Source organism: Myotis brandtii, unplaced genomic scaffold (assembly GCF_000412655.1).
Source record: "Myotis brandtii unplaced genomic scaffold, ASM41265v1 scaffold449, whole genome shotgun sequence".
In the NCBI taxonomy this organism is placed as follows: Eukaryota; Metazoa; Chordata; class Mammalia; order Chiroptera; family Vespertilionidae; genus Myotis; species Myotis brandtii.
Genome location: NW_005367171.1, coordinates 662,770 through 673,516, shown reverse-complemented (window position 1 = coordinate 673,516; position 10,747 = coordinate 662,770). Strand labels below are relative to the sequence as shown.

The window sequence follows — 10,747 nt, the reverse complement described above, 5'->3', positions numbered from 1 at the left end:
GCAAGGTCAGAATAGTGATTATTTTTCATATTTAAAATCCATATTTACATGGATAGATACATACATAATGGTGATATGTATATACATGTAGTACATGAATATGTATATTTGTGTAGAAAAGGGAAAATATTTACATGCAAGTTTTTGTTTCTCATGGAAAACCTATAAAGGTATGTGAGAAACCATTGACTAGCTATTTCTAGGAAATGGAACTTGGGGTTTGCAACTGGAAGTAAACTCACCTTTCATTGCATATTCTTTGTTTTCTTTCTGTTTTTAAACATATGCCCACATTATGGTCATACATTTCAGAAAGATCAACTTTTCTCAGAAGGCATTCCTAACTTCTTCCCTAACATGAGTATTATATCATCATCTATATTTTCAATTTTTATATTTTTTTTCCATAGGCACAGAAATACACTAAGTAAGTAGTTAATTTAGCAAAGGCCTAAAATGAGTTGACAGGTCTGAAAGATGATAAATATTATTTGAAAACTGAAGCTCTGTGTATTATTATGGTTATTTGCATATTGTAATTATAATGAATATTTTTAAACAAGACCATTATAATTTTTAAATACTTTTATTATTTTCTTCAATAAATTTAGAAATAGAAACATGCACTATATGGAAAAGTTTAATTAGAAACATCTAAATCTTGGTAATAAACCTAAAGTGTTCATATTTTAAAAATATGTTTTTATTATTGATTTCAGAGAGGAAGGAAGAGGGAGAGAGAGATACAAACATCAATGATGAGAGAGAATCGTGGATCAGCAGCCTCCTGCATGTCTGCACTCCTGGGTTTGAGCCAGCAACCCAGGTATGTGCCCCAACCAGGAATCAAACCGTGACCTCCTGGTTCATTGGTCCATGCTTAACCACTGAGCCATGCCGGCCAGGCTACAGTGTTCATTTTTAATTTTTATTTCTTATGTGTTTAATTTGAAATTACAGAGACTATGGTTACCTAAAACTTGCAAATTACGTGTGATTTATATCTATGAAATATTTTCTATCATTTAGTTTTGCACTTTCTGTACACCTTTTGGTTTATTCCTGATTTATGGTGTTTTTTAAGATTACCTAACTGTCATCATATCTTAATACTTTGAGCTGTATTTTATATGATGATACCTTTCAGAACACAATGTAAAAATATTGTCATGCTGAGTTTTGTTTGTGAAGAGAGCAATAAGAATTGTTTTGTTATAGTAGGCATCTTAATGCTAATCATTGTCTAACTTAGACAAGACTCCCAATAGGCAAACGAGGTAGGCATATGTAAGCTTGAGGAGTTTTGCTGAGATTGATAGGGTTTCCATCCAATCGGATATCTTCTAGTGCCTTACGAATATAAGTCAAATTTTTAACATCACAGAATGTATCTTCATGCATCTCCAGAATGTTGTTATTCTAAAAGAGATGAAAATAAATTATATAACAAGATATAACATATTCTTAGGACTGATTAAAGTGCATTTTGCTTTACCTAGTGTTTATTTTTTTGTTTCTTCTGTCATCCAAAATCCACATTATGTGATTATTATACATTAAACACTTTCTAGGCAATGGAGATAAATCAATTAAAAAGACATGTAGTTGCTCTTATAGAGACTATACTTCCATAATGGAATATAAGAGAAGAAAGTGAAAAAATGTGTACAGAAAAAAGTTATTTCCAAAAATATTAGACTTATGAATAAAGGATGGTGACTGTGAAAAGTTATCTTAAGGGATAACTTACTCAGAATAGAATGACAAGAAAACATGGGCATTAAAAGGCCAAGGTAATAATAACCTATCCAGAGAGAACACCAATTTCAAATTCTGAGTAATTATAAAATGTTCAAGAATGAGAAAAAGTCAACATGACTGAAGTGAAGTGAGGGGGAGAGTAAGCAAACATCAGGAAGAAAACAGGCCCAGAACTTGGGTGGTTCGGTTGGTTGGAGCATTGTCCAGTCCACAAAAAGATTGTGGAATTGGAACCTAGGGCACATGCCTAGGTTTTGGGTTTTGATCCCTAATCCTGGTGCTTATGGGAGGTAACTTAAAAATGTTTTTCTCTTACATCATGGAAACTAAGATTGCCTCCATGTCTTCACTATTATAAATAATGCTACAATGAACATATGAATGTATATGTCTTTTCGATTTAGTGTTGTGTGTGTGTGTGTGTGTGTGTGTGTGTGTGTGTGTTTGTGTGTGTGTGTGTTTAAATACCCAAGAGTAGAATTGCTGGGTCCTTCTTTGTCTTTTGGTATAGCCTTTGTTTTCAGGTCTATTTGATCTAGTATAAATAGTGCTACTCCAGCTTTTGTGGATTTGTTTTTCTATCCCTTTACTTTCAGTCTGTGTATGTCTTTCAATATGAAGAAAGTTTCATGTAGATAGCATACCTTAGGGTCTTGTTTTGTTATTCATTCAGCCACACTATGTGTTTTTATTGGAGCATTTAATCAATTTGCATTTAAAATAATTGTTCATAGGTATGTATTTAATGCCATTTTGTTATTTATATTCTTATCTCTTCTCCTCCTTCTCCTTCTCCTTCTCCTTCTCCTTCTCCTTCTCCTTCTGGAAGACCCTTCAACATTTCATGTAATACTGGTTTGATGGTGATGAACTCCTTTAGCTTTATCTCATCTGTGAAGTTCTTTATCTGACCTTCAATTCTAAATGAAAGCTTTTCTGGGTTGAGTAATCTTGGTTGTAGGTCCTTGCTTTTCATCACTTTGAATATTTCATGCCAATCCCTTCTGGCCTGCAAAGTTTCTCTTGAGAAATCAGCTGACAGTTTTATGGGAGCTCTCTTGTAGGTAACTAACTGCTTTCTCTAGCTGCTTTTGAGATTCTCTCTTTGTCTTTTACTTTTGGCAATTTATATGTCTTGGAGTGGGCCTCTTAGGGTTAATCTTTTTGGGGACACTCTTCTCAGGCTTGTATGTCTATTTCCTTTGCCAGGGTAGGGAAGTTTTTTTGTTGTTGTTATTATTTCTTCAAATGGGTTTTTAATTCCTTGATCTTCTTCTTACAGTACTCATATGATGCAAATGCTGGTATGCTTGAAGTTGTCTGAGAGTCCCCATAAGCTATCTTCATTTTTCTGGATTCTTTTTTCTTTTTGCTGTTATAATTGGGTGTTTTCTGCTACCTTACTTTCCAATTCACTGATTTGATCCTCTGCTTGATCTAATCTACTATTGATTCCCTCTAATGTATTTTTCATTTTAGTTATAGTTTTTATTTCTTACTGGTTCTTTTTAATGGATTCTATCTCCATTTTTATGTTTCCTATCTCTTTGTTGAAGTATACACTGTGATCAGTGAGCATTTTTAAAATCAGTGTTTTGAACTCTGCATCTGGTAGATTGTCTCCATTATGTTTAGTTCTCTTTCTGGAGTTTTGTTCTTTTTTTGTTCTTTTTTTATTATTTGGAACATATATGCTGCCTCCCTGTATTTGTTTTTATATGGTAGGTAGAGCTGCTATCCTTTCTAGTCTTTTAAAGTGGCCTTATGTACTAGGTGTTCTGTAAGGCCCAATGGTACAGTATCCCCAGTCATGCAAGCTGGGAGCTCCAGCTGTGCCCTCTGTGGGGACTATATGAGTCCTCCTTTTGTAGTTGACTTGGTTGCTGCTGGCATACAATGGGAGGGATTTACCCCAAGGTCAATTGGCTATAAGGACTGGCAAGAAACAGTGGAGGATTTGTTGTGCAAGAGACAACTCCATGGAGCAGGACACAGTCAGGGAGACTCTGGTGCCTGCCCCTTGAGTGTGTTGTTGTGGAAGTAGTTGAGTTGTGCTTCAGCTTGGTCTGAAGCTGTCCACCAGGTGTACTGGCTCTGAGGTCTCCTGGGAGGTGCCTCCTGTGCCCTGCCTGAGGCCACTAATGACCTACAAAGCAGTCAGCAGATGGCTGCTACTGGGAGGTGCCCAGGAGAGGCAAAGTTTCGAATTAAAGCTGGCACCACTAGTGCCAGGCCTGGAGCCACTTAGCAAGAAGAATGGGAAACACTAGGCCAGATGCTCTTTGAAAGGTTGTAAGGAAGTCCGCAACATGAGGGAAAACAGGCTATTTGTATGGGAAAGCCACTGGAAACAGCCTGGGTGGGCCTGTACGTTGGATGGGGCGGGATATTGGTGAATCACTGAGGTGGAACAAACAGTGTTAGCAAGGTTCATGGAGACTCAGATATGCAACTGCCTGCTGCCTCTGTAAGGGGAGGACTCTGCAAAGGAACAACTTCTGTCTGGGAGAAAGCTGCCCCTGCAGCTCTCACTCTGAACCAGACAATTCAGTTGCTCTTCCTGTGTCACTGGCACCTTTTGGAGCTGCTGTCCCAGTACTGGAGCTCAGAGTGAGTGAGTGAGTCAGTGAGCCAGTTGGTACATAGGCCCTTTAAAAAGAATGCCTGGGACTCCAGCAGCCCTCTGTCTCATAACCCCCACTGACTTTCATATCCAGGAGATTCAGAGACTTCCCAGCACTGGAACATTATTGGGCCGGGTGTGGGGCTGGGACCCCTTGCTCCTCCGGGGGAAAACCTCCACAACCAAGATAACCCTCCCAATTTTTATCCACCACATGTGGGTGTGATACCAGCTCATTCTGAATCTCTGCCCCTCCTACTAGTCTTGATGTAGCTTCATTTGTGTAGCCTTAGTTATAGGACTTCTGTTCAGCTAGATTTCAGGTGGTTCTGAATGATGGTGGTTCTGTATTTTAGTTGTGATTTTGATGTAGTTATGGGAGGATGAGAGTATTGCATTTATCTACTCAGTCATCTTGATTGGAAACTCCAAAGGCAATTACTTTTATTTCATTTTTTTAAATTAAAAAAGTATTGATTTTGAGAGAGAAGAGAGGAATGGTGGGGTGGGAAGAGAAACATCAACTTGTTGTTCCACTCATTTGTTGTTTCTTGTATGTGCCTTGACCAGGGATTGAACCCACAGCTTTGGTACATCGGGACAACACTCCAACCAACTGAGCTACACAGCCAGGGCAGGCAATTATTTTGAAAGAAATCTCATATTGTATACACAAGCACATTGTGTTTAACTATAACATTAGAGATCTGGTCACTTTTTAGAGTCAATATCATCATAGACAATAGTAATTCATCTAACTCATAATTAGAAAACACATTATAAAATTTCCTTGAGGGTGTCCTTGAAAATCCTCCATACAGTTATACATATTAAAAATCACTCTCAGAAAAAGAGATACCAAGACAGAGCCATCCAAAAACAGGACGGGGACTGGAAAGGGACTAAGGAAGCAAACGCTACCAGAAAAACTCTCAGAAGAGACAAGTGTCCAAGTCTCAGAGACAGGTATACATAAAAGGACATCAAAAAAGTAAGGGAAATATATATATCTATAGAATAAAAGGAACAACACAGGGGTAAATATTTACAGAATCCACAGAGGAAAACATAGAAATCAGAGACCTGCTTTCACATAGCAAAATCATCTTCTCAAAAGATTGTAATTTTACACGATGATATTGTTCTATGAACACACAATGGATGCATTATCTATAGATTTATTCCAAAAAACATGAAGTTATTACAGATAGTTGATTATAGCTGAACATCAAAAGTTATATCTGAAATAAGAATAATTTATCTTTTTTGTTTTAGCAACAAAAAAATGTTTATTTTAATTGAGCATACTTCTGGTATATTTAAATGAAACATATTTAGAAAATATTAGATCATAACATTTTTGAAAATGTGTTTTCACTCAGTTTAGTGGCATTTTAAATAAAGCAGGTTTTCAAATATGTTGGTTTAGGAAAAACTGCATTTTCTTAATCCAGAGAGATGGAAGTCTCTCATTGCTCAGCAGATAAAATGCCCTAGGGTTGAATTTAATTCAACACATACTAATAAGACCTAAAGCTAAAATAGAAAGACTAGCACAACCAGTGTGGCTCAGTAGTTGAGTATTGACCTATGAAACAGGAGGTCACAGTTCGATTCCGGTCAGGGCATATGCCCAATTACAGGCTCAATCCCCAATGTGGGGTGTACAGGAGGCAGCTGATCAATGATTCTCTCTCATCACTGATGTTCCTATTTCTCTATCTCTCTCCCTTCCTCTGAAATAAATAAAAATATATTAAAAATAAATAAACAAAATCAAAAGGCTAAAATTGACATTTTCTCCCTGAAAACTAGAAATCAAATTAGACTGTTTTCTTTCTGTTTCTCTTCCTTTTCTAATCCTTACACACTTCTTCAGCAGAAAAAACAAAACAAAAAAACTTCCATTCTTTTTTTCAAAACAATATTTGTGTGCCAAAAATGCATTATTATTTGGCAAAGAATGAAAATAAAAACTAACATTATTAGAAATAAATCAGTTAATATACAAATACCTTGTAGTCAAACACAGAGAGAGAATGACTGAAAAAAAGGAGAAAAAAAAAAGAAAAAGGGGGAAAAAAATTGTCACAGTGAGGCAGCATGCATTATAAAGAGCTTCCTGGGTCCCAGCTTCCTCCTTCTGCTTTTGTTTTCCATGGAGCTGTTGGGCCTACCTTACTAGTAGAAGCCTACCTGGAGATGAAGGGCCCGTAGGTTTTCTGGGAGTGGCAGAGGGATGTGATCCAAGTTGTTATCTGTGAGGTAGAGGTGATGGAGATCATACATATCCTGGAAACATTCCAAATGTAGGGACTTAATAGAAATTAGTGGTGCCACAGTTATATTTTCCATTCCCTGTCCATGCAATTATTTATAAAATACCGCATGCCTGACCAGGTCTTATTTACTAAAGTTATGGCAGATTAATGTTCTAAGTTACATACTAGACAATTCAAATGGATTTTGGAAGAAATGAGGACAAGTAGATATCTCTTGATGAAAATGAAACATGTTTCTCAATCTCTAGGAAGAACGTGCTTTGTCCACTTTCACTTTCTCAGTTTAAGTAAGGCACTGACTTTTCATTCTCTATTCTGCAATAGAACTTTGAAGATTTTGGTGAGGCATAGCAATAATTTCTTTCATGTAATAGGGATGGAGAAATGAGAATTTCTCCCCAACAAAAGACTTCTCTTCCTAGCCTGAGTTTCAGGGAAAAGACAACCTAGCAAGACAAAAAAAGTGTAGACAATAACAGGTCCACTCTAGCCAAATACCACAGGGCAAATTATGACTCACCACCACCCAGGCCAACAAAAGATGAGTGGAGAGACCGGACTTCTACCCTTGCCAGGCTCTACTGAGGTGCCCTAACTCTCTTGCCCAACAGAATGGCTAGTAGAGAGATAGGACTTTTGCTATTGCCCAGTGCTCATGGGTCCACACGACACCTTCTAGCTACCAAGGAAATAATGTGATGTCCTTTCAAACAGTATTTTTTGTTTATTGTGTTCAACATATATTTAGAGGAGCAGCTTGAACGGGGTAAAAATGAGTAAGATAGCCAGTGGATTACTGTTCTCAGACTCTACACTGTTATTCCAAGCAAGTTACTCTAGCCCCCAGCTTGCATCCTTTTCTTAGAAAACAAAATTCATAAGATTAACTGAATCCAGTCTTCTTTAAAGTAATATGGAAGCCTTTTATCCCCAAGGCACTAACCACATCCTGTAAAAGTAGTTAACCTTTTAACCACACTAAATGCTCCCCATCAGTGGAGTTTTGGGTAAAAACAAATTATCTGCTTAGCACTATTTCCAGAGAGCCACCCACTTCTTATTCCACTTCTGCTTTCTGTTCTTGGTGCTTGACCAACCTCAAAATGTACCAGAGCACAGTATTTCCCACAAGCATGATAAGTAGTGTTGTAAAGTTTACTTTTGCAGTTATAAGTCTCATCCAAGTGAATTCCTTTATAGAAATAAAAAGGCTAGTCATTGACCACAAATGGAATGGGAAGATGAAAGTCTTTTATATCCAAACTTAAAACTCACTTTAAATGCTTCTTGCTTTATTCCTTTCCTTCCCAGTCTATTGTTGCTAACATCAATGAAGGTCAGACTGGTTGGTAAATCTGGAAGTTGCCTTATTTTGTTGTCACGTAGGATAAGCTCTCTGAGTTCAGGCAGCTTTTTGAATGCATCTTCATCAATTTCAGATATTAAATTTGATGTCAAATCAATCTTCCTTAAATCATCTAGAATAAAAAGTGAGGAAGTAGTTAATATTCTTGAAATGTTCTGTTCACATAAAAATATGAATATAAATTTCCTATATACAAAAAAGCATAAGCATGAATTTAAGTAGCAACACAAGTTAATTAAAGAATTATTTCTAAGTTCTTTAGAAAATTTGTTCTCTCCGAATATGGTTCATGTTTATGCAATTATAAGAAATTATAACTTTAGCAAAGAAACTGACATTATATTTAAAATAACTAGTCTTTCCCCAATAGTCTAAGTAAACTATATCTGGATTTTACTACTTAAAACATTTTCCACAAGGATGACAGATTGTTATATTTTTCTAGTGGTCAAAGATATATTAGTATAAAATACAAAGGTATTACAAATAAATGTTTAGTAATTAAAACACTTTATGAAGACAAGTACAAAAATTCTTCTATGTTGGTAACAATTATAATGTCAGAATTTAGACTTAGATTCTTTGATCATAAAAAAATTCTCATAAATAATTGATCATGACACCTTACTCTTATTGCCATAAAATGATAATAAGTTCTAGGCTATAAAATAGTTACTTATGATTTTTATTTAGTTACAAATAGTTTGTTGAAAATATCAATAGTTTCTTGATGACCTTTAAATATTCAGCATTTTTATCATAATTAAAACAAATCTTCAAATGGTTATATGAGAAAAAATAATTGATTTATGATAATTGATTTATGAGACATCTATACTAATAAAAGGGTAATATGCTAATTAGATCGGATCGGCTGGAAGTCTTCCAGATGTCCAACATCCTTCCGGACAAAGCCACGGTGGCGGGGGCCGAGGCAGAGGCAGTTATGGGTGATCAGGTTGCCAGGGCAGAGCAGTTAGGAGCAATCAGGTTGGCAGGGGAGCAAGCAGTTAGGGGCAAGATCAGGCCAGCAGGGGAGCAGTTAGAGGTGAGATCAGGCAGGCAGGCAGAGTGGTTAGGGGCGATCAGGCAGACAGGCAGTCAGGCGAGCGGTTAGGAGCCAGTGGTCCCGGATTATGAGAGGGATGTCCAACTGCTGGTTTAGGTCTGATCCCTGCAGGGTCCCAGATTAGAGAGGGTGCAGGCCAAGCTGAGAGACCACTCCCCACCCCCGTGCATGAATTTTGTACACAGGGCCTGTAGTCTATATATATAAAAGCCTAAGCAACTGGCTGATCAGCTGGTAGCTATGACGTGCACTGTCCACCAGGGGGAAGACGCTCAACACAGGAGCTACCAAGCGACAGCAACTTTGGAGAGTGCCTTCTCACACCCCAGGACCCCTCAGGGGATGTCGGACTGACGGTTTCTGCCTGATCTCTGCAGTCCAGGCCGAGGGACCCCACTGGTGCACGAATCTGTGCACTGGGCCTCTAGTATTTAATATTCAGCTATCATTTCCAGAACCACTATTTTACAGTGCAAAAATTTTAAGAAATTCTGTAAAGAAAAGAAGGCCATTAGTGCTATCATCCATACTTAGGCTTGCAAAGTCATTTCTGTTGATCTTTTTAATTCTGTTAAAGCGGGAATAGAAATAAGCAGTGTTCTTGGGCAGTGGAGGAATAGCATCAAGTTCATGGTCATCACAGTATACAGTGGTACTTATACAGGTACACAGAAGGCAGGTTGGAAAATCTAAAAGATAGATGCAAATAATTAAAATTAACAAAAGCAATTTCTAACAATGTCACTAGTAATGTTTATTAAAAAAGATTAGAGTCTTATGCAGATAATTCTGATAGATTTCATCTTTTCTTAGATATAGGGTGTCCCAAAATTAATGCAAGATTTGAAATTGAATTGAATTGCAAATCTTGCGTTAATTTTGGGACACCCTATAGTTTTCTGTAAATGGATTACTAGTCAAATATACCAATTAAAACTGACCCAATAATTAGTATATTTTTGTAATTTTATAAAATTTAAAATTATTGCATGTACACTGCACAGTTGTTGCTTTTATATTTAGAAATGCTAGCTTCAAATATGAACCTTAATATTGCCGTTTTTATAAATTTAAAGCATTACATACAATGTTTGTGTTAAGTTATTGGTTCAGTAAACACCCCACTGAAACAAAATCTGCTTCAAGAAAAATATAGGGTAATAATCACTAGCATTAATTCACTCAGTATGTATTTTTTTAACTTTTCTATGTAAATGGCACTATGCTAGCTAGTGAAACAGTGGTGAGCATAAAGAGACAGAGTTCTATTTTATGATCTGATATGTACGAAGAATGATAATCACACAATAAATGAAACATGACTGTTGTAAATATTATAAAATATCATATTAGCATAAAACAGAAAAATTTGACCCAGTTTGAGAATCGTGGTTGTCTGAGAAGGTGATAATTGAGTTGAAACCTGCAAGAAGAGAAGGAGTCAATTATGCTTGTGTGAGGGAAGCATACGCAGACCGAGGAAGCAGCATGTGCCCCGGTCCTTCAGTTTGGAGGAACTGAAAGATGGTCCATGTTGTTATAGTGTAGCAGCGGTTCTCAACCTGTGGGTCGCGAACAATGAAAATACATCCTGCATATCAGATATTTACATTACGATTCATAACAGTAGCAAAATTACAGTTATG

The 10,747-nt window shown here is 36.8% G+C and overlaps 1 protein-coding gene across 1 annotated transcript in view; it reads right to left on the bottom strand.

The window, feature by feature from the left end:
• Positions 1-865: 865 nt before the first annotated feature.
• Positions 866-10,747, bottom strand: part of EPYC (epiphycan) — a 42,402-nt gene continuing 32,520 nt past the window's right edge. The window contains exons 4-7 of the mRNA XM_005874646.2: positions 9,632-9,790; positions 7,942-8,144; positions 6,581-6,676; positions 866-1,419 (exon numbers count right to left, since the gene is read on the bottom strand). Of these exons, the coding sequence (XP_005874708.1) occupies positions 1,249-1,419; positions 6,581-6,676; positions 7,942-8,144; positions 9,632-9,790 (629 nt within the window). The 3' untranslated portion in view covers positions 866-1,248. The remainder of the gene's footprint in view (positions 1,420-6,580; positions 6,677-7,941; positions 8,145-9,631; positions 9,791-10,747) is intronic.